The sequence below is a fragment of the Eumetopias jubatus genome, unplaced genomic scaffold (assembly GCF_037043125.1).
Source record: "Eumetopias jubatus isolate StellerSeaLion01/CBP00866 unplaced genomic scaffold, mEumJub1_p1.0 scaffold_13, whole genome shotgun sequence".
NCBI lineage: Eukaryota > Metazoa > Chordata > Mammalia > Carnivora > Otariidae > Eumetopias > Eumetopias jubatus.
The window spans coordinates 67,996,172-68,019,615 of NW_028274819.1; the positions used below are offsets into that span (position 1 = coordinate 67,996,172).

Below are 23,444 nucleotides of genomic sequence, written 5' to 3' on the forward strand. Positions count from 1 at the left end.
GCATCAAGGCGCCCCTATGAAGGTATATTTTAAATTGTACTTTACTAATTCAGTAGATACTTGAGTGTGCCTATCTACTAGATACTGGGTCAGGAACTAAAGACACTGCATCTATTTTGGAGGAAATGGCAGTTTTGAAGAACTTAATGTATTTGACATATATTAATTTTCTCAATTACTTTAAGCAAAAAATGTATCTCCATTTTGCAAATGGGTGATATCAATTGCAGAGAGGCAAACAATAGCATTTATTTTAAAAGATTACATCGACAACCTGCTACGAGCGTATCTGACACACAAATAGAAGAGATTGTCCCTGCCTTCAAAGCACTTGCAGGGGTTTTTGAGTGCCAGAGTTTCACAAAATATGGTTTAAAAGAAAAGCAGTAGAACCTTCACAAAGAAAAATAAAATGCTGCTACTCCATGTCCTGCATAGATTTTCAAAGAACTTGTGAAAAGTTAGAAAAAGATGTACGTCTTCAATGAAGGACACATGCGAGTAGCAGCAAGAACTCTCCGGATGTAGCTAAATCCCAGAATGAACAATTGTTTGAGTCTCATTATGGTCAACAAATAGGATATAATGGCCAAGTTTGGCCTCAGATAGGACAAGGAGTAGACGCTGTGCTTGGGGGCAAATAGTGTAATCTATATGGATGATAGGCAGAACACAAAGTGATTAACCTGCTTCCCGCTGAGCAGGGAGCCCGACGCAGGACTTGATCCCAGGACCCTGGGATCACGACCTGAGCCAAAGGCAGACAGTTAACGACTGAGCCACCCAGGCACCCCAAAATTTTTTTTTAATATTTTATTTATTTGAGAGAGAGAGAGAGTGTGTGTGAGAGAGAGAGAGAGAGAGAGCACGAGCAGAGGGAAGGACAGAGGGAGAAGCAGACTTCCCACTGAGCAGGGAGTCCAATGTGGGACTCAATCCCAGGACCCTGGGATCATGACTTGAGCCAAAGGCAGACGCTTGACTGACTGAGCCACCCAGGCACCCCAAAAATTTCTGTGTGGGAGTCACTAATTTCTTCCCTCAAAAGGTTACATTTTCACATGAGTATGCTAGGTGCAGAAGACATTATAAAGATGACAAATAGGAATGGATTCTACCTCCAAGGAACTGAAAGTTTAATGGGAAGCTATGGAAGTAAACCCAAAACAAATAAGGAAATAAATAAGAAATTATGAGTACTCAATATTTTGGTCTGGCTTTTCCTTTAATTTCTCTCTCACCAAAGTCTTCATTTATTCATTCATTCAATATTTTATTAAATGTGTTCTGTGTTCAAGGCACCGTGCTATGTAGTACAGAATATAGTAAAGAAGAATCCAAAGTAGATCTTGCCTTCAAAGAGCTTACGGTAAGAAGGAGTTTTACTAAAAATTTAAATGTGTCTTAGTCCTTTTGGGCTCCTATAACAAAAATACCATAGACTGGATGGCTTAAACAGTACATATTTATTTCTTGGAGTTCTAGAAGCTAGGGACTCCAGGATGAAGGCCCCAGCTGATCTGGTATCTGGTGAGGACCCACTTACTGGTTCATATTTCGTGCCTTCTGGCAGTGTTCTCATGCAGCAGGGGCAAGAGAGCTCCTTGGAGTTTTTTATAAGGGCACTAATCCCTTTTTCCAAGGGCTCCACCTCATGATCTAATCATCTCCCAGAGGCCCCACCTCCTAAAACCATCACATTGGGGGTTAGAATTTCAACATACAAATTTTGGAGCGAGACAAATATTCAGTCCCCTGCCGTGATGATCAGTTTGCATTTGTTCATTTAAAACAAGGTGTGTATTTGTACACATATGAATATATATAGTTGCACAAATGAATATTTGAAAAAGAAGGGTCATGCAGTCGCAAGGGTGAAGGAGAATCACCTGAGATTAGCTGGTTGTCTCACAGGTAACCCGACACTGGAGTTGGTGTTTGTGGCAGAGACAGTGGTAGATACATAGCAAATCTCATTTCATCTTCTTTTCCAGGTCCCACGGGAAGATTCCATTTCCCATCCTTCCTTGAAGTTAGACTGGGGACATGTAAATAGGTTCTGGAAATGGATGTAAGCAATAGTGATGTAAACCATTTTGAGTCCTGGACATGAGTCATTGGACATTGAGTCATTGGACATAATCCAAATGTCCTAGAATGGAAAAACTGTGCTGTATTCATGCAATAGAATATTACACAACAATAAAAAAATGAATGAACTACAAACACATGCACCAACATGCACAAACTCTTGAGTGAAAGAAACCCAGACACCAGAAAATATGTTTGCCTCTACTAATGTAAATTTGATGAAAAGGTAAAATGAAGCTATAGTAATAGAAGCCAGAATAGTAGTTACCTCTGTTCATAGGTGTATTTTTTTTAAGATTTTATTTATTTATTCGAGACAGAGAGAATGAGAGAGAGAGAGAGAGAGAGAGACAGACAGACACCACATGAGAGGGGGGAGGGGCAGAGGGAGAAGCAGACTCCCCGCCAAGCAGGAAGCCCAATGTGGGACTTGATCTCGGGACTCCAGGACCATGACCTGAGCCGAAGGCAGTTGCTTAACCAACTGAGCCACCCAGGTGCCCTGTTCATAGGTGTATTAACTGGGAGTGGGCACCAGAAAGCCTTCTGGTGTGATGGAAAACCTTTTCTTCTGGATAGATGTCTCAGGAGCGATGGCAAATGTAAAAATGCATCAAGCGGTACACTTAAATTTTTGTACATTACTATGTACAACTAAAAATTATGCACAAAAAGATCAAACAAGCGAAAGAAGAAAGAAAGAAAGAGAAAGAAGGAAGGAAAGAAAAGAAAGAAAGAAAAGAAAGAAAGAAAGAGAGAGAGAGAGAGAGAGAAAGAAAGAAAGAAAGAAAGAAAGAAATAAAGAAAGAAAGAAAGAAAGGGAAAGAAAGAAAGAAAGAAAGAAAGAAAGAAAGAAAGAAAGAAAGAAAGAAAGAAAGAAAAGGAAGAAAGAAAGAAAGAAAGAAAGAAAGAAAGAAAGAAAGAAAGAAAGAAAGAAAGAAAGAAAGAAAGAAAGAAAGAAAGAAAAAGAAAGAAAAAGAAAGAAAGAAGCAACTATTGAAGGCCCAACAAAGATGGAGGAACATTTAACCCTGAATCACTACTTGGAGGAAAGTTGCCCTGAATTGCTGGCCAGCCTGCTTTGGACTTCATGTGAGCACAAAACAAAACTTTCTTATTTTAATCCCCTGAGATTTAGAGGCATATTTGTTATCTCAGTACATCCTAATCTTTCTTGATTAATACAGGATTTGTCACCCACAAACTGCCAAGGTTAGAAACCTGGTTTATCAGCACACTAGGGGAGGCTCTGTCTTTCATAGGCTAAGTGACACAAAATAAGGTTATAAATGACTGTATAAATCAAAATGTCAAATTATTAAATTACGAGGAGGGGAAAAAAAGCCCTCTTCTACAAACTAGCATATCTGTGTTGCCATGATCAAGCCCTTTCTCTCACAGACCTGCATGGGAAGTCAAACCATAATAAAAGTTTGCTTGGTGCACCTGTGCTCAGAAAAAGGGCATTAGCTGGTTGAATCAAATGTTCAATGACATCCTTCTGAAAGCACTTGTGAATCCACTTTGCAGTAAAAATAGTTTTGCCAGTGGGTCCAGAATACCCGAGGTCCCTGAACTACAGTTTCCACTCCCTTAGGCATGGCCTGAATTGCCTCTTTTTTGGTTTCAATCCTTCACCTTTTTCGATTTCAGTCCTTCACCTTTTCTTTTTAGGCATGTTATTGAATTCAGTCTAACTTTTTAGATGATGTGCCTGGCCTCTGAGGCATTCCTTTTACATATCTACTCCTAGTATGTGTAGATTGTGTGTTTTTCCTATCAAAGAACAATCTTAAGTCTTTTACTTTCAAATTCTGCAGTGGGAGTGGTAGGAGATCGAAGTGGGGGAGGATGGAGTCCTTAGCCATAGTATACAAGTTCTGATGACATCATCATACTCATAGAAAGAATGGGAATCTTATAGACAGTGTACCTGAATCTTTTGTAAGGTTATTTGAGAGTATTTTGTGGCATTCTTGAAGGCTTGAATTCAAGGACAGAGCAGAACTTCTTATCAGAGGCTGGAGAAAAGCAATGTCCGTTATGTAGTAGAGGAAAGTTTAGCAACACTGTTGCCTGCTAAATTATAGGACATTTGGTTCACATTTCCAGGCAGAATGTTGAAAGGACTAATTGATTTTTAAAAAAACTATGTGTGGTAAGACACAGAGAGAGATGAAATAAAAAGAACTATTCAATTTTTAAGCAGAATTTCGAGGAAATACAAAGAACCTAGGATCTTTGGTTTCAAAAATAAAGCTGTTTTTTATTCTGAGCCTCTCCAGATGGTAAACGATTCTGAAAGTAAGGAATTGTTTTAAGGCCAAGGTTAAATCCAGGGTGCAGCTGTAAGACTGTAGAAATATTTGATTATTCTCCTAGACCCTCTTAGCTTGATAAACGGGCTTCCAATATTTTAAGGACATTTTCAAACAGCTTTCTGACTCTCAGCTCAAGATGGAAAGCGGCTGTCTCAAAGAGATTTGTGGGTGTGGCTTTTTTAATGGGGTGGTTATAATCTGATATATAAGAATCTTTTTTAAATTTATTTTATTTTATTTTTTTGACAGAGAGACAGTGAGAGAGGGAACACGAGCATAAGAATCTTCCAAATTTTTAGAGAATTATGTTGGCAGAAGCAGTACCTGCTTGGACTGAAAGAGTGTAAGGATCGCTCCACACAACAGCTTTCAATGTTTACACGGCAAAAACTTAAATTTATACCTTAAGGACAGAATATAATATTTTAAATAAGATGATGTGAAGAAAAATGCAAAATTCTGTTGTAAACAAAATTGGTAGAAAATCAGAATCATATATATAACTACTTTGAAAAGCTGGCCTGGTATCAACAAAGGGAATGTGTATCTGAATATTGCTGGAATTAAGAGACACCACAGTGTCATACTTAGTTTGAGCCATGCTTTGTCATTGTTTTTATGCCTGATACACTTCTCTACAATGACTGCTGTAAAGCTGACCAACTCAGTGTTGCTGAATCCTCTGCCTGAAATCATAAGAGCTCTTCCGTTCTTTTTCATGGACATCTTCAAAGGCAGAATCTTGCAAAAGCAACAATTTTCAGCCTGGCATGTCTTCAAAGCCTTTGAATTTAGCTGCAAATTTCCAGATTAGTTTCCTTCATTCACCGTGCTTCTACTTTGAAGGAATGCTTTGCTTCACCTGGTTGATGAACCCTAAAGCCGTTTTTATGGAAAAGAAGCAACAATGAAGGCACAAGAGAGTATCCAGCCAACCACTGCTCCTAGGGAGCCTAAAAGACTAAACTGCTAATGTAGATAACACGTGTAACTTACCCTTAAACTTAATGGTGGTATGATAAGAAGTCTTTCTTTTAAAACACATGTCTTACAATACCATATGAAGAAATTTACAAATGTGAACTACAGGTTTACTGAGAACCGCTCTATTTTGCAATTTTTGTTTTCATTCTGAAGCACAGATGATCCTCCTTGAGAATTTATCAATGCCTCCCTGTTCTAGAGTCTCTCCAGCAACACCAGCAAAGGTAGAGAATACCCTTTCCATTCCTTTGAATCTGACATTTGCCTGAAATTGCCTTCCCCCATCCACCTCACCAGCACTGTCATCTTTGGCACCTGTGACCGTAATAACTGTGTTCTTTCCTTCTTAAGTAAGTATCTTCAAGCTTCATCTCCTTTTAACAGTTAATTAAAAGAAATTGCCTGTTTTTAATTGTAATTTAAAAATTTCCTTAGCTGTTGGTATGTATTTGTTGTGCTACATGGTAAACATAATGCTTATCATTATGCAGGCAAACTACATGTGCTATTATATTCGAAAGCAACTGAGAGTTAGCAACTGTATGAACTGGTGATTAGGATGCCATTTTTTAAGGATTGTACATACCAACACAATAGTTTATTACTTATATTTGGCATTTTACTTTATTTTAAATACATTTTAGGAATTCTGCGATTGATGTGTAATACATTTTATTTTTTTCCCTGTTAAAAATAGGCCCCCATTTACCATTTTCCTGCTGACCATCAGATTTTCAGGGATGGATTATTAAAATTCCTGTAATTTAAAATTCCTATTCCTGTAATTTTTGTGGATAAGTTTTATGCTGTGTTTCTGATCCTGTCATATTTTGAATTGGAAATTGTTTTTTTTAAAGATTTTTATTTATTCATGAGAGACAGAGAGAGAGAGAGAGAGAGAGAGAGAGGCAGAGGGAGAAGCAGGCTCCCAAGGAGCAGGGAGCCCGATGTGGGACTTGATCCCAGGACGCTGGGATCATGACCTGAGCCGAAGGCAGACGCTTAACCATCTGAGCCACCCAGGCGCCCCTGAATTGGAAATTTAAAAAAAAATTGTGATTATCTTTTTCCTGTGCCACCATTGTAGATGGGGTACGTGAGCCGGGAGATACCTGATCAGGAGAGCTGTACTTGTTCCTGGGAAAGATCCTGGACTTTGAATAGGATGGGGTAACTGCATGGGACTTTAGGTTGGCCCCCTTGGGGAGGGGAGGTATGTTTATCTGTGGGAAGAACAATGTGCCCAGAAACTTGAGTAGCTACAGTCACAGAACAATGGCAGACACTGCTTGTTGTCCCCCACCCCATATCTGTTCTTTCCATTTTGCTCAGTAATAAACCCTACGTGTTAGCTGGGCATTATCCAACCAATAGAAAAAGTCTCATTTCCCAGCTTCTCTTGCCACTTAGTGTGGCCATGTGACTAAGCTCTGGCCAATGGAATGTAAGAAATAATTTGCATAGGTCTTCTGGGAAGTTTTTTTTTTAAAGAGAGGAAGTGTGTCCTCTCTTCCTCTTTTGCTGGCCTTCCTCGCTGTCATGTGGATGTCATGGCTCAAGATGGAGCAGCTATCTTCTAAGTCAGGATGGAAAGCACAGGTAAATTTGGCAGAACAACTTGTCAGGAGTCTGAGCTCCCTGATGGTTATGGAGCCACTGTCTTAGTCTAGGACTGCTAATGTTTACCTGAGAGAGAGAGAGAGAGAGAGGGAGAAGCTTTTATCTTTTTACCACTGTTATTTTAGGCTTTTCACCAATGAGCATTCCTCTTTGATTTTCCTTTAACTATCTTATCTTATTTATACTGTCTTATATTATTATTACACCAGTCATACCCATTATCTTGTTTAATCTCCTTGCCTATTTTCATCTCCCCCCTAGAGTGCTAGCTTTATGAAAATAGAAACTTTGCCCCCCCCTTTATGTGATATGCTCTAATTTTTATTGCAGTGTGGCCATTTTTGTGACAATGGGGAGTTTGGTGTTAAAAATAATGTTCCATTTGAGGTTCTTTTATACAGAAATTGCCATCATGACTGATATTCAAAATATGTTTAGTGTTGTAAGACTCACATGATAACTAAAACTGTTACCCTTATTCAGTACTGTACACTTAATGGAAAACAAAAAGGCAGCAATAACAGCTGTTTCTTTTAAGAAGAATGAACACTGGGTACCAGGATAAGTTGATGACCCAGTTAACACAACTTAATTGGCAATCCTCTTTGGAGTGGGGCATTAAATTCATCACAGAAAAGTGCTTCAATGCATGGTGTTATATCCATCCTGCCATGTCATAAATTAGACTTGCCAAGGAAGGTGAGGTGTAAGAATGCTGGAACCTCACAGAACTGCAATCAAGTGCAACTATAAATAATACTGAATAAAGTTTACCCTCTGACAAGTGGATAATACTTTCAATACATTGAATTAGCTTACCCTTTGCAGTATTCTAAGTTATTCACATTGACAATCCCATTCGTTGTAGTGCTTGCTGCAAGGGAGGCATATAGCTAGTTGTTTTGGCTAAAATATGATGGGAAGGCAGTCCTTGGGTTCTGCATAAAAGTAACAGTTTGAAACAGCCTAATAGCAATCACTGATAGGCTGCTTAAATGAATGATATTTCTGTCATTCATTGGTTTAGAAGGGTCCATTGAGAAGGGGACGAAACAGAACAAAACCTAACACTATTCCTATTGACTGAGATGAAGAAGTGGAAGTTCCCTGACATCCAGATGGCATTTGACTGTCATTTTATAAGGGTTTTCCTTCAAGTGAGACTACTCTGTTGCTTCTCAGTTTCTTTCCAAGTGAGGAATAGTCCTTAATATCGTCCATACCATTTATTTCCCACTTATGTTTAATACCTGTAAATTTCTTTTCAATGGAATCTTTAGATATTTTTTATTTATTTATTTGACAGAGAGCCCGCGCACAAGCAGGGAGAGCAGCAGGCAGAGGGAGAGGGAGAAGCAGCCACCCCGCAAAGCAGGGAGCCTGATGCAGGGCTCGATCCCAGGAATGACCTGAGCCAAAGGCAGACACTTAACTGACTGAGCCACCCAGGCGCCCTTTAATGGTATCTTTAGAGCAAGCATACATCATTGCCCTTTGTAAAGGTGCACTTTCAGGACCCCATAATTTCAATACCAGGTCTTCTTTCTTAGACTCTTGTTGTGAATGTGGTATCATACAAAGCAAAGTGGCAATCATTCAGAGATAGCAACTTCACAAAAGATGTGTAGGGGTCCTCTATGGTATCATTTGTGTCACCCACCAAGATCTGCTTTGCTTTCTCTACAATTATTTGTTTTGCCCTTGCTTAAACAGAAGAGAACTGCTTTCTTTTTTTGGCTCTCCTCCTGTGTAGATTTCCTTACTTTCATACCATTAACAACTTTGTTGACATCATCATTTATCAGTAACGCCAGAAACCACAATGCCAGGGGTTGCAGCAGCAGCTCAGGCTTGGTGGGAGTGGGAGGAGGAGGAGTGGGCCAAAACTTTGACTCTCCTGTTCACATCTGAATCTACAGAGTTTAGAACAGTGCTTGGAAAAATAGTATGTGCTCAGTAAAACGTTGTGGAATGAATGAAGGCTAGATTAGAACGGGATTCCTCTAAAGGTAGTAAGCTCCTGCTTGAAGAAACTATAGAATTTAGAATTCCAAAGACACTGGGTGATTATAGGTGAGGAAACTGACATTTAGAGAGGTTAAATGAGTCATAGGTCACACAGGTGCGTTGTTATGCCAACTGATGGCCACGCTGACCATCAGGTGTGAGTTCTAAGACCACTGCCCCCTCTATTGTGTGCACCATTTGGCTGATAAGCACTTGTCCTGGATACCGTAGAAAGAACTGCTCAGGGGCCCAGGGTTTGGACAGGATGGTCTACTGCTCTTTCACCACACCGGAAGTGTATAAACTTGGCTAATAGATTTTTCAAGCTTCTCAGACACCACAGGTCTTCGAAAGCGCAGCAGTCGGGAGCAGTGCGGTCGCTACCAGCAGGCACCCTTAGCCATTTATTACCGAGCACTCTAAGGAAGGGGAGCTGGCAGTTCTGAGGAGGACAGCTGTCCAGGCTCTCTTCTGGCCACCGTCTTCCTCTACCAGCTCCCAACAAAGACATCTCATCTCCTTCCACTGCCCTCGGTTCTACTTGGCAGGGCTTTGCGATGACAGAGCCTGGAGTACAATGTGACCCAAGTCACCTACCATTGCGTACCCGCTGCAGGGCTCGCTCTCCAGCTGGGGGCTGACGTGGGCGGTGTGGAGACAGGCGCGTTCCCGAGCCCCACTCTCAGCCCTTCCGCTCCACGCGCCGCGCGGGCTCCGGGGGGCGGGCGCGCGCACGCTCCGCCTCTCCCCGCCTCCTCGGTGCGCGCCCCGCCCCCTCGAGCTGCGATACGCCGAGGGCTCAACATCCGAGGACTTTGGCCCAGAGTAACCCTGCTCGCGTGACCTTTCCCCTCCATTCTGCACCTGAAGCCGCGGGCCCAGCGCGCTGCCTGCGGTTGGGCGCTTGTTCTGCTCCCTCCGGCCCCGCTCCCGCCGGCGCTTCGGCGCACCCCCTCGCTGCCCCTCCTCGCGGCTCCCCGTCATGGCGGCTCTCAGCAAGTCCATCCCTCATAACTGCTACGAGATCGGCCACACTTGGCACCCTTCCTGCGGGGTCTCCTTCGTGCAGATCACCAGGGGCGCCCTGGAGGAGTCCCTAAAGATCTACGCTCCCCTGTACTTGGTGAGATCCATCAGCTCCTCCCTCGGCTAGTTTAGTGTGGAGGATGGGCCAAGGAGTGCAGTCTTGCTTCCGAGCGGCCTGGGCGACTCGTTCTGTGTCGGGTTCCCATGTGAAGGGACCAGACGGTTTTTTGGGCGGGTGGGCATGGTGGAGGTCAAAAGGGGCGGATATCTCACGTGCTACACGGGGCGGGAGAAGGGGGAGGGGAACTTGAGGTTGAGCTGTCAACTGAATGCCTGTGGATGAGAAGGGGGTGGGCTCCCAACTTCAAGATTAAGTTAGGACACTTAAAATTGTGAATTAAGGGGACTGCGGTACTTTTCCTCTCTCTTGCATTATGATGGAGAGGAGTTTGTAGGTCAGCGAGGCGAGGAGACATGCCCTGCAGTCTTTCCTCATCTAAGTCCCTCTATAACACCCCTCCATTTTTTTGTTTTTTTGTTTAAGGGCATATTTGACAGCAAATCCCTGTGGGCTCAGATCTATCTTAGTTTGGGATGATAGTATTGTGGCTTGAGGGTTTTGCAAGTATTCTTGCAGGTTCACAGAGTAGACTTCTGGTTGAGATTTTGGGTGCTGATTCCAGGGGGAATGATTCCAGACTGAGTCAGTGAAGGTGATTAAAAGACCTGACTTTAGGTCACCTAAGCAATTTAAGTTTGGAGTTTTGAGTAGAGAATATTTGTAAATACGTGTATGTATGTATCACTGAGAACTGTTAAAAGAAACGTGTTCTTTTTTTTTTTTTTTTTAAGTAGGCTCCATGCTCAGGGTGGGGCTTGAACTCACGACCCTGAGTTCGAGAGTCCCATGCTCTACTAAGCCAGCCAGGTGCCCCAAAAGAAGTTTATTCTTAAATAAAACATTCTAAAATGTTCTCACCAGCATCTTTTTTTTTTAAATAACCTTGTCCTTCATACTACTTTGACCATCGAAGTTCATCCTCTCATTTTCTTGCCCAGTAGAGTGTGTGCCCTAAGAAGGGAGAGATCATATATTTTGTCTGTTTCCTAAGGGTTTCATTGAATTTTCAATGGATGGTCAGTTCTTACTTCTCACTGAGTAGTAATTTGGATTTGTAGCCTAATATGCCCAGAAAGTGTGTCGTGGCCATATTTGTGGTACTTCTTGAAAAGTCTGATTGTTTATTACAGAGATAACGAAGAAGAACTTGGTAACTTTCTCTGAGCTTGCAGAAATCAGTTTCATTTTTATCCTATAGACCCATGCTTTTCAAACTTAAGACCTCCGCCCCCTCACACCCTGGGATCATGTGAAAATGAGAGTTTCTGATTCAGTAGGTCTGGGTGGGGCCTGAGATTCTGCATTTCTAACAAACTCTCAGGCAGTATTGATGCTGTTGGATCAAGGGTCACACTTTGAATAGGAAGGATCTAAAATAGAAGCTAATAATAAAATTATTACTGGAACTGCTGGACATTTCTCCCTTGATTTTCTTTGGCAAAGATCCATGTTCATCTGATTTTCCACATGAATTGTGGCTAGTCTATAGCTCAGTATTTTTTAAAGAGAACATCTACAAACAATATTGAGCTCTTGATGTAGTCAAAAAAATACATAAAGATTGTTCCTGCTGTTAGGGGATTATGATGTAGGTAGGGAGAGAATTTATACTGTCTCCCTCTGAAAATCCACTGTACTTTTAATGTGTCTCATTCATTCATTAAAACTATTTGTTGAGTGCCTGATTTTTGTCATATCTACAGCCTAGACAATTTATGGTTATGTTCCATGATAGAGAAGTTCAAGGGAGCAATAGGAACAGGGGTTCTTCTTTTACAACAGGTAGGGTGGGGCCAGGGGTCAGGAAAAGTTTGTGATTCACTGTTGTATCTCCAACTAAATACTTCTTGAGGATAAATTCTTCATCTTATTTGGCCTTGTGCCCCTTATAGCTGTGTATTTTAGACTTTGGGTTGCTGCTCAAGAGTGGTTGTGAAATAAAACCGAGGGGGGCGCGCCTGGGTGGCCCAGTTGGTTAAGTGTCGGACTTTTGGTTTTAACTCAGGTCGTGATTTCAGGGTTGTGAGATCGAGCCCCATGTTTGGCTCTGCACTCAGCACAGAGCTTGAGTTTCTCTCTCTCTCTGCCCCCTCACCATGCTCTCTTTCTCTAAAATAAATAAACCTTAAAAAAATAAAATCAATGGGAACTGACGAAGGTTTTATTATTACATTTAATTAATTAATTAATTAATTAATTTATTTATTTTCTTTTAAGAGAGAGAGTCCTTGAGAGAGCACAGAGGGCAGAGGGAGAGAATCTAAAGCAGGCTCTGTGCCTGGGCTGATCGCATGACCCTGAGATCAAGACCTGAGCCAAGATCAAAAGTCAGACACTTAAATGACTGAGCCATCCAGGCGCCCCCACCAGTGTTTTATTTTAAGTGAAATAGAAGAGAATAGAAAAAATGAGAGTCCATTGCAGGCACTAAGGATAAGCATTATTTCATGACAGTTTTGTTTCAGTTGTTTGTATGTGTAGCTGGGGCTACTTAGAGCAGATTGGAACACTGTACTCTTTGTCAGTGTTGGATAGTTGTTGATTAAATATTTAACCTCCAGTGCCAAGATAAAAGGTGATATGGGAAGAAGTGGGCTTTAAAAGGGATCAAGGACATCTGAATTTGAATCTCAGCTCCATTAGTTAACTAGCTGTTTGTCCTTGTTACTTTGTCTGTCTCTGAGAATTAAGTGAAAGAATGCATTGAAGATGTATCACATATTTTCCTGGCTCAAAGTAGGTCTTGAAGAATTAGGCATTTTTTCTTCCCTCTTACCCCAGTGACATTTAAGTTAGATATAAAGTTCATTGAAGATGGTTAAGACAAGGCTTTTGGGCAGATGTAGCATTTGAGTTGGGCTATGAAGATAAGGAGGGACAGACATTGATTCTTGTAGGAGACATTTGTAGAATACTTATTTTTTTTTTAAGATTTTATTTATCTATTTGACAGAGAGAGAGAGACAGTGAGAGAGGGAATACAAGCAGGGGGAGTGGGAGAGGGAGAAGCAGGCTTCCCGCTGAGCAGGGAGCCGAACATGGGGCTCAATCCCAGGACCCTGGGATCATGACCTGAGCTGAAGGGAGATGCCCAACGACTGAGCCACCCAGGCGCCCCTAGAATACTTACTCTTAATGGAGAGGAGGGAGAATAATGTGAATTGACCAGAAATCTAAGTCGTTTTGTAAGTGAAGCAGTATGTATATTGGTTGGCTAAAATAGAAGTTTTGTGTACAGGAGTTATGAGCTATAACAACTCCTATTTATTGAATACTTAGTAACTTAGACCTTTACGTATTTTATCTTGTTTAATCCTTATACAACTCCATCTTATTATCCACATTTCATAGGTATTTCATAGGTAAGAAAGCTGAAGTCTAGAGAGATTGACTTCCCAGATTTAGAGCTAGTAAGGGAGAGACAGGATTCAGTTCTAGGTTTTTTTTTTTTTTTTTTTTTTTTTTTTTACTCAAACTCGTACTGGAGGTCAGGCTAAAGGAGCCATAGAGATTTTTTTGAGCAAAGGGGTTGCAAGTACAAAATGGTGGCTTTTGAGATGATGAATCTGATAGCACTGGGTGGACTGGACTGGAAAGACTATTTAGGAGTTGATGCAGGAGATTCACTAAGGGGTAGAAAGAGCCAGTTCCCATGGAATCCCTTTCTGCAACTTACTTGCAATGTGATTTTAGGAAAATTACCTCACCTCTTTGAGCCTTAGTCTCCTTGCTTTGCAGAAAATAATTATACTCATCTCTTGTGGCTGTTTTGAGGACTTAGGTGGGATAATAGTGTGTAGGAAGAGCACCTATCACGTAGCAGGGCCCCAATAAAGTGCTGCTGTTATTAAAACAGTGCATATGTTCTGTGTCCTGTTAGGGTGGTGGTTTGGATTCAGAATTAGCACAGTACTTCAATAAGTGCTTAGTAAGTATCTGAATGAGCGCAAATGTGAATGAATGAACTCATGAATAGTTCAGGAATAAGGAGATACTTGGCAGCGCAAGAGAATGGAAGGGCAGCTTTAGAGGCATCTTACAAGAGAGGGATTTCATAAGATAGGTATTTCATAGGAAGAATGAATAGGACTTAGAGACTGAATATTGGGGTAGTGTGAGGACTTGTTTCTGCTTCCAGGACTTTAAATCTGATCGATGCTGTTGCCATCGTTGATAGAAAAGGAGAAATTCTGAAGGGAAGCTGATTTTGGGGAAATTTTAATCAAAAGAGTATATGGCGCCTATAAATTGGGTGTTATCTGTCTGCTTTTCCTTTTAATATTACCGTGTGTGTTGTTCTAAACCGATTCCTTTTATTCCTTTCATATCTACTGCCCTCTTCCTTCTTTTCCCTCCTCTTATCTACAGTTCTTAGTATTCACCTTCTAATGCTTAAACTATATGGAATATATGTGGACTATTCCTTTTAATAGTGAATCTTTGTGTTTTTATAGTTTTTAAAAAACATCAGTCCTCATCACCAATTCACTTCATGTATTTTTTTTTTAAAGAATCCTGTGTGTACTGTAATATATGCTAAGAATTTATGCATGTACCAGAAATGTATTTCAGGAAGTTATATTTCATTTCTTGAATATTAGTTATTACCATACATCTCACAACAAGTGGTACCCCTTTCCACATACACACACATACACACACACAGGAAACAGTTGTTAAACTGTTTAAACCCTAGGCTGTTACTAAAATTACTGAAAGCTAGTGCCCTCCGTAATTTAGAATACAAATTTAGAATACACACTTTCCCATTTAGGGGGATGGATTCTATGATGTTCAAGTTCTTAGGTCTCTTCTTTAAGAAGGAAGACTTGCTCACTTAACTTACTCAGGTGGTTCTAAGACCTTTCTTAGTTATGCTTTTCCTTGGTGCCTTGAGGACCTCCAGATTAGGGTACTGGCATTTACAGGTAGCTGACTGCAAAGTAGAACCTTTTGCACTTTTGGGAAGGAATGATTTAAAAACCTGCCTTTTCATTGACCTTCAGATGTTTATACCCTTCTTCAGAGTACAAAAATATTTATAGAATATTGATTCCCTTTGAGCCATCTTAACTGATTCTCAGTTCATCACCTCTAAACTGAATAAACATTTAAGCAAGAGTTGGAATTCTTAGAAATAAAAAAAACAATTTATGGACAGTCTCTAGTTAGTTGCAAAAGGCTTGGAAACCACTGGCGGAAGAAATCTGTTCATTAAGGTGGACTTTTTTTTAAATGTTCTCACACAGTTTTATTTTATAGAAAAAATGGTAATTCTAGAAAACTTCCAAAGCTTGACTCGACTTGCAGGAGGCTGTTCAGATTTTTGTATTTAGTTTGGCTTACAGGCAGGATCCTGGACTCTGGGATCAAATTGCCCATGTTAGAATTGCAGCTCATTCCTTATTAGCTGGGTAACCTCAGACAAATTACTCAACCACTCTAAGCCTCTATTTCTGTGTCTGCAGTATTGGAGAAATGGTAAATTTTTCCTTGGGAGATCTTTGTGAAGATTAAATGAGGCATAGTATGTAAAGTGCTGCTGGCACATAGTGTAGAGGCAGTTTGTAAGGGTGGTGGTTAAGTAGGTTTTCTAGAGCAAAGGAGACTAGCAATGAGACTTTTCAAAGTTCTTTTTTTTTTTAAGATTTTATTTGTCAGCGAGAGAGAGAGAGAGAGCGCACAAGCAGGGGGAGCAACAGGCAAAGGGAGAAGTAGACTCCCCGCTAAGCAGGGAGCCCGATGCAGGGGCTCACTTCCAGGACCCCGGGATCATGACCTGAGCCTAAGGTAGACACTTAACCGACTGAGCCACCCAGGTGTCCCATGAGACTTTGAAGTTCTTGATGATAGGCCATTCGTTTTTGTTTTTAACTTACAAAAAGAGAAAAAGTCATGGCGGAATACAAACTGCTGAGAGTAGCTGTTTGGATTATTTGACCATTGGAGATCATGGAATTTGTAAACGTATTAACTAATCCTTCTTTAAGTTTTGTCTGAAGCCTAGTTTAGGGGGCAGAGGTAAGGGACTCCCTTTATCTGTCTCTTCAATAAATAGATGATGATTTTTACATAACTTGTTATTAAACCTTTGGAGATGTAACAGTCATTTGGTCTTTTTTAAAAATAAGCACTTTACAGGGACGCCTGGGTGGCTCAGTCATTAAGCATCTGCCTTCGTCTCAGGTCATGATCCCAGGGTCCTGGGATCGAGCCCCGCATCGGGCTCCCTGCTCGGCAGGAAGCCTGCTTCTCTCTCTTCCACTCCCCCTGCTTGTGTTCTCTCTCTCACTCTTTCTCTGTCAAATAAATAAATAAAATCTTTTAAAAAAAATAAACAGTTATGTTAAGAATTTTCCTATTTTTCTTTTTTTTTTAATTTTTTATTGTTATGTTAATCACCATATATTACATCATTAGTTTTTGGTGCAGTGTTCCATGATTCATTGTTTGTTCATAAAACCCAGTGCTCCATGCAGAACGTGCCCTCCTCAATACCCATCACCAGGCTAACCCATCCCCCTACCCCCCTACCCTCTAGAACCCTCAGTTTGTTTTTCAGAGTCCATCATCTCTCATGGTTCGTCTCCCCCTCTGACATACTCCCCTTTTCTTCCTCTCCTGTTATCTTCTTCTTTTTCTTTTTTCTTAAAATATGTTGCGTTATTTGTTTCAGAAGTACAGATCTGTGATTCAACAGTCTTGCACAATTCACAGCGCTCACCATAGCACATACCCTCCCCAATGTCTATCACCCAGCCACCCCATCCCTCCCACCCCCAAACACTCCAGTAACACTCAGTTTCTTTCCTGAGATTAAGAATTCCTCATATCAGTGAGGTCATGTGATACATGTCTTTCTCTGATTGACTTATTTCACTCAGCATAACACCCTCCAGTTCCATCCACGTCGTTGCAAATGGCAAGATCTCATTCCTTTTGATGGCTGCATAATGTTCCATTGTGTATATATACCACATCTTCTTTATCCATTCATCTGTCGATGGGCATCTTGGCTCTTTCCACAGTTTGGCTATGGTGGACATTGCTGCTATAAACATTGGGGTACACGTACCCCTTCGGGTCCCTACATTTGTATCTTTGGGGTAAATACCCAGTAGTGCAATTGCTGGATCGAACGGTAGCTCTAATTTCAACTGTTTGAGGAACCTCCATACTGTTTTCCAGAGGGGTTGCACCAGCTTGCATTCCCACCAACAGTGTAGGAGGGTTCCCCTTTCTCCACATCCCCGCCAACATCTGTCATTCCCTGACTTGTTAATTTTAGCCATTCTGACGGGTGTGAGGTGGTATCTCATTGAGGTTTTGATTTGGATTTCCCTGATACCGAGCGATGTTGAGCACTCTTTCATGTGCCTCTTGGCCATTTGGATGTCTTCTTTGGAGAAATGTCTGTTCATGTCTTCTGCCCATTTCTTGATTGGATTATTTGTTCTTTGGGTGTTGAGTTTGATAAGTTCTTTATAGATTTTGGATACTAGCCCTTTATCTGATATCTCATTTGCAAATATTTTCTCCCATTCTGTCGGGGGTCTTTACGTTTTGTGGACTGTTTCTTTTGCTGTGCAAAAGCTTTTTATCTTGATGAAATCCCAATAGTTCATTTTTGCCCTGGCTTCCTGTGCCTTTGGTGATGTTTCTAGGAAGAAGTTGCTGCGGCTAAGGTCGAAAAGGTTGCTACCTGTGTTCTCCTTTAGGATTTTGATGGACTCCTGTCTCACGTTTAGGTCTCTCAACCATTTGGAGTCTATTTTTGTGTGTGGTGTAAGGAAATGGTCCAGTTTCATTCTTCTGCATGTGGCTGTCCAATTTTCCCAACACCATTTGTTGAAGAGACTGTCTTTTTGCCATTGGACATTCTTTCCTGCTTTGTCAAAGATAAGTTGACCATAGAGTTGAGGGTCCATTTCTGGGCTCTCGATTCTGTTCCATTGATCTATGGGTCTGTTTTTGTGCCAGTACCATATACTGTCTTGATGATGACAGCTTTGTAATAGAGCTGGAAGTCCGGAATTGTGATGCCGCCAGCTTTGCTTTTCTTTTTCAGTATTCCTCTGGCTATTCTGGGTCTCTTCTGGTTCCATACAAATTTTAGGATTATTTGTTCCATTTCTTTGAAAAAAGTGGATGGTATTTTGATGGGGATTGCATTGAATGTGTAGATTGCTCTAGGTAGCATTGACATCTTCACAATGTTGATTCTCCCAATCCATGAGCATGGAACGTTTTTCCATTTCTTTGTGTCTTCTTCAATTTCTTTCCTGAGTATTTTATAGTTTTCTGAGTACAGATCCTTTGCCTCTTTGGTTAGATTTATTCCTAGGTATCTAATGGTTTTGGGTGCAATTGTAAATGGGATCGACTCCTTGATTTGTCTCTCTTCTGTCTTGTTGGTGGTGTATAGGAATGCCACTGATTTCTGTGCATTGATTTTATATCCTGCTACTTGACTGAATTCCTGTATGAGTTCTAGCAGTTTTGGGGTGGAGTCTTTTGGGTTTTCCACATAAAGTATCATATCATCTGCAAAGAGTGAGAGTTTGACTTCCTCTTTGCCGATTTGGATGCCTTTGATTTCTTTTTGTTGTCTGATTGCTGTGGCTAGGACTTCTAATACTATGTTGAATAGCAGTGGTGAGAGTGGACATCCCTGCCGCGTTCCTGACCTTAGGGGAAAAGCTCTCAGCCTTTCCCCATTGAGAATGATATTCGCTGTAGGTTTTTCATAGATGGCTTTTATGATATTGAGGTATGTACCCTCTATACCTATACTCTGAAGAGTTTTGATCAAGAAAGGATGTTGTACTTTGTCAAATGCTTTTTCTGCATCTATTGAGAGGATCATATGATTCTTGCTCTTTCTTTTGTTAATGTATTGTATCACGTTGATTGATTTGCGGATGTTGAACCAGCCTTGCAGCCCAGGAATAAATCCCACTTGGTCATGGTGAATAATCCTTTTAATGTACTGTTGGATCCTATTGGCTAGTATTTTGGTGAGAATTTTTGCATCCATGTTCATCAAGGATATTGGTCTGTAATTCTCTTTTTTGATGGGGTCTTTGTCTGGTTTTGGGATCAAGGTAATGCTGGCCTCATAAAATGAGTTTGGAAGTTTCCCTTCCATTTCTATTTTTTGGAACAGTTTCAGGAGAATAGGTATTAATTCTTCTTTAAATGTCTGATAGAATTCCCCTGGGAAGCCATCTGGCCCTGGGCTTTTGTTTCTTGGGAGATTTTTGATGACTGTTTCAATTTCTTTAGTGGTTATAGGTCTGTTCAGGTTTTCTATTTCTTCCTGGTTCAATTTTGGTAGTTGATACATCTCTAGGAATGCACCCATTTCTTCCAGGTTATCTAATTTGCTGGCATAGAGTTGCTCATAATATGTTCTTATAATTGTTTGTATTTCTTTGGTGTTGGTTGTGATCTCTCCTCTTTCATTCATGATTTTGTTGATTTGGGTCATTTCTCTTTTCTTTTTGATCAGTCTGGCCAGGGGTTTATCAATCTTGTTAATTCTTTCAAAGAACCAGCTCCTAGTTTCGATGATCTGTTCTACTGTTCTTTTGGTTTCTAGTTCATTGATCTCTGCTCTGATCTTTATGATTTCTCTTCTCCTGCTGGGTTTAGGCTTTATTTGCTGTTCTTTCTCCAGCTCCTTTAGGTGTAGGGTTAGGTTGTGTATTTGAGACCTTTCTTGTTTCTTGAGAAAGGCTTGTATTGCTATATACTTTCCCCTCAGGACAGCCTTTGCTGTATCCCAAAGATTTTGAACAGTTGTTTTTTCATTTTCATTGGTTTCCATGAATTTTTTTAATTCTTCTTTAATTTCTTGGTTGACCCATTCATTCTTTAGTAGGATGCTCTTTAGCCTCCATGTATTTGAGTTCTTTCCGACTTTCCTCTTGTGGTTGAGTTCTAGTTTCAAAGCATTGTGGTCTGAAAATATGCAGGGAATGATCCCAATCTTTTGGTACCCGTTGAGACCTGATTTGTGACCTAGGATGTGATCAATTCTGGAGAATGTTCCATGGGCACTAGAGAAGAATGTGTATTCCTTTGCTTTGGGATGGAACGTTCTGAATATGTCTGTGAAGTCCATTTGGTCCAGTGTGTCATTTAAAGTCTTTATTTCCTTGTTGATCTTTTGCTTAGATGATCTGTCCATTTCAGTCAGGGGGGTGTTAAAGTCCCCCACTATTATTGTATTGTTGTCAATGTGTTTCTTTGCTTTTGTTATTAATTGCCTTATATAATTGGCTGCTCCCATGTTAGGGGCATAGATATTTACAATTGTTAGATCTTCTTGTTGGATAGACCCTTTAAGTAGGATATAGTGTCCTTCTTCATCTCTTATTACAGTCTTTGTTTTAAAATCTAGTTTGTCTGATATAAGGATTGCCACCCCAGCTTTCTTTTGGTGTCCATTCGCATGGTAAATGGTTTTCCACCCCCTCACTTTCAATCTGGGGGTGTCTTTGGGTCTAAAATGAGTCTCTTGCAGACAGCATATTGATTGGTCTTGTTTTTTAATCCAATCTGATAGCCTGTGTCTTTTGATTGGGGCATTTAGCCCATTTACATTCAGGGTAACTATTGAAAGGTATGAATTTAGTGCCATTGTATTACCTGTAAGGTGACTGTTACTGTATGTTGTTGTGTTCCTTTCTGATCTTTGCTGCCTTTAGGCTCTCTCTTTGCTTAGAGGACCCCTTTCAATATTTCTTGGAGGGCTGGTTTCGTGTTTGCAAATTCCTTTAGTTTTTGTTTGTTCTGGAAGCTTTTTATCTCTCCTATTTTCAATGACAGCCTAGCTGGATATAGTATTCTTGGCTGCATATTTTTCTCGTTTAGTGCTCTGAAGATATCCTGCCAGTCCTTTCTGGCCTGCCAGGTCTCTGTGGATAGGTCTGTTGCCAATCTAATATTTTTACCATTGTAGGTTACATATCTCTTCTCCCGAGCTGCTTTCAGGATTTTCTCTTTGTCTCTGAGACTCGTAAGTTTTACTATTAGATGTCGGGGTGTTGACCTATTATTATTGATTTTGAGAGGGGTTCTCTGTGCCTCCTGGATTTTGATGCCTGTTTCCTTCCTCACATTAGGGAAGTTCTCTGCTATTATTTCCTCCAATATACCTTCTGCCCCTCTCTCTCTTTCTTCTTCTTCTGGGATCCCAATTATTCTAATGTTGTTTCGTCTTATCGTATCACTTATCTCTCGAATTCTGCCCTCGTGATCCTGTAGTTGTTTCTCCCTCTTTTTCTCAGCCTCTTTACTTTCCATCATTTGGTCTTCTATATCACTGATTCTCTCTTCTGCCTCATTTATCGTAGCAGTTAGAGCCCCCATTTTTGATTGCACCTCATCAATAGCCTTTTTGATTTCGACTTGGTTAGATTTTAGTTCTTTTATTTCTCCAGAAAGGGTTTCTCTAATAACTTCCACGCTTTTTTCAAGCCCAGCTGGTATCTTTAAAGTTATGATTCTGAACTCTAGGTCCGACATCGTACTAATGTCCGTATTGAGTAGGTCCCTGGCTGACGGTACTACCTCTTGTTCTTTTTGCTGAGGTGATTTGTTTCGTCTTGTCATTTTGTCCAGAGAATAGATGAATGAGAGAACAAAATGCTAACAGGTTTACAACGTCCCCAGCAAATATACTATATACAAATCCGAAAAGACCTGAAACCAGGGGAAAAGAAAGGGAAAGAAAGAAAAAAGAAAGAGAAAAAAAGAAAAGAAAAAAAGATAAAAACAAAAACCGAACAATACAAAAAAAGCAGAATGTGATCAAATATGATCAGGCTAGTGCATAGATCAGTGCCACACACTAGATTTTGGGCGTATTTTGGTCTGTTAGAAAAAAGTGCCTCCTAAAATTTTAAAGGAAGAAAGACATATGTACAAAATAAGGGTTGATACAATGAAGGGATAGAAGATGACTGTAAAGATGAAAATTATAAAAGATTTTATAAAAGGACTTGATAAGATAAGAAGTTGTTTGAAAAAAGAAAGAAGATTTAAAAAAAAAAGAAAAAAGGGAGAGAATGTGATCAGGGAGGAGACTAGAACAGAGCCATACACTAGTGATTTAGGGTATATTTTTATCTGTTAGAAGAAACTGTATCTCAAAATTTTAAAGAGAGAACAACTTATATATATATGCCAAAAATAAGGGTAATACTATGAAGGGATAAAATATGACTCTAAAAATGAAAAATAAAAAAATTTGTTTTTTTAAAAAGAGATAAGATGTTGGTTGAAAAAGGGAAAAAGAAAAAAAAACAGTTAACAAAAATTAACTTTGATGAACTAAGGAATCATGGTAAAGAAAAGCCATGAATTCTATGTGCAGTATTCCCCTAGCGCTGGAGTTCTCCTGTTCTCCTTGATCGGTAAACTTGGTCTTGGCTTGCTGGCTGTTTGTGCTGATCTTCTGGGGGAGGGGCCTGTTGCTGTGGTTTCCAAATGTCTTTGCCGGAGGGTGAATTGCCCCGCCCTTGTCGGTCCGGGCTAAGCAAGCTGCTCGGGTTTGCTCTCAGGAGCTTTTGTTCCCTGCAAGCTTTCCGTACAGCCTTGGAGGACCAGGGCAAAAATGGTGGCCTCCCAATCTCCACCCGGAGGAGCTGAGAACTCGGGGCCCTGTTCCTCAGTGCGTCCCCAGAGAAAAGCAGTCACTCCCTTGTCCCCGGTCTCCGGCCGCACTCCATGCTCACCCGGCCCGTGACCGAGTGGTGCTATCTCTGGCACCCGACCCCGTGTGGAGTCTCCAAACCCAGCAGATCCCTGCGGTGCGTTCCCGCGCCGCTCCTCCCCGGGAAGGAAGGGGAGTCTCCCTGGATCTGCCGCTTGTTGGGTCCCTGCTGCAGGAGCAGTGGCCCGACTGGGCCGCGGATCACAGTTTATGGCAACCCCAAGCTGAGAGCCCGCGCCTCAGCTCCGTCTCTGCAGCCGGCTTCTCCGCTCCGATACCTGGGAGCTCTGGCGCACTCAGGCTCCCCCGGTCTTTCTGTGACCCCAAGGGTCCTGAGACCACACTGTCCTGGGAGGATTCCACCCCCTGCTTAGCCACCGCAGCGAGGTCCCTCAGCGGAGCCGACTTCTAACAGTTTCGATTTTGTGCTCCGCGGCTCTATCACTTGCCAGAAGCGGCCGGCGGAGGCCCCTCCCCCGCCGTCTATCCTCCCGAATATCGCCTTGGATTCACTTCTCCGCACGTCCTACCTTCCAGTAAGTGGTCGCTTCTC

The 23,444-nt window shown here is 41.1% G+C and overlaps 1 protein-coding gene and 1 pseudogene across 2 annotated transcripts in view; one reads left to right on the plus strand and one right to left on the minus strand.

Annotated features, from left to right (window-relative positions):
• Positions 1–6,929: 6,929 nt before the first annotated feature.
• Positions 6,930–23,444, plus strand: part of TMEM135 (transmembrane protein 135) — a 267,091-nt gene continuing 250,576 nt past the window's right edge. Inside the window, exon 1 of one of the 2 annotated variants that reach the window (XM_028126797.1) lies at positions 6,930–6,995. In XM_028126797.1, coding sequence (XP_027982598.1) covers positions 6,936–6,995 — 60 coding nt within the window. In that variant the 5' untranslated portion in view covers positions 6,930–6,935. Of the gene's footprint in view, positions 6,996–9,820; positions 10,147–23,444 lie in introns of those variants that run through there. The other variant, XM_028126796.2, reaches the window with a different exon arrangement.
• LOC114226614 (cofilin-2-like) lies at positions 8,154–8,812 on the minus strand (annotated as a pseudogene).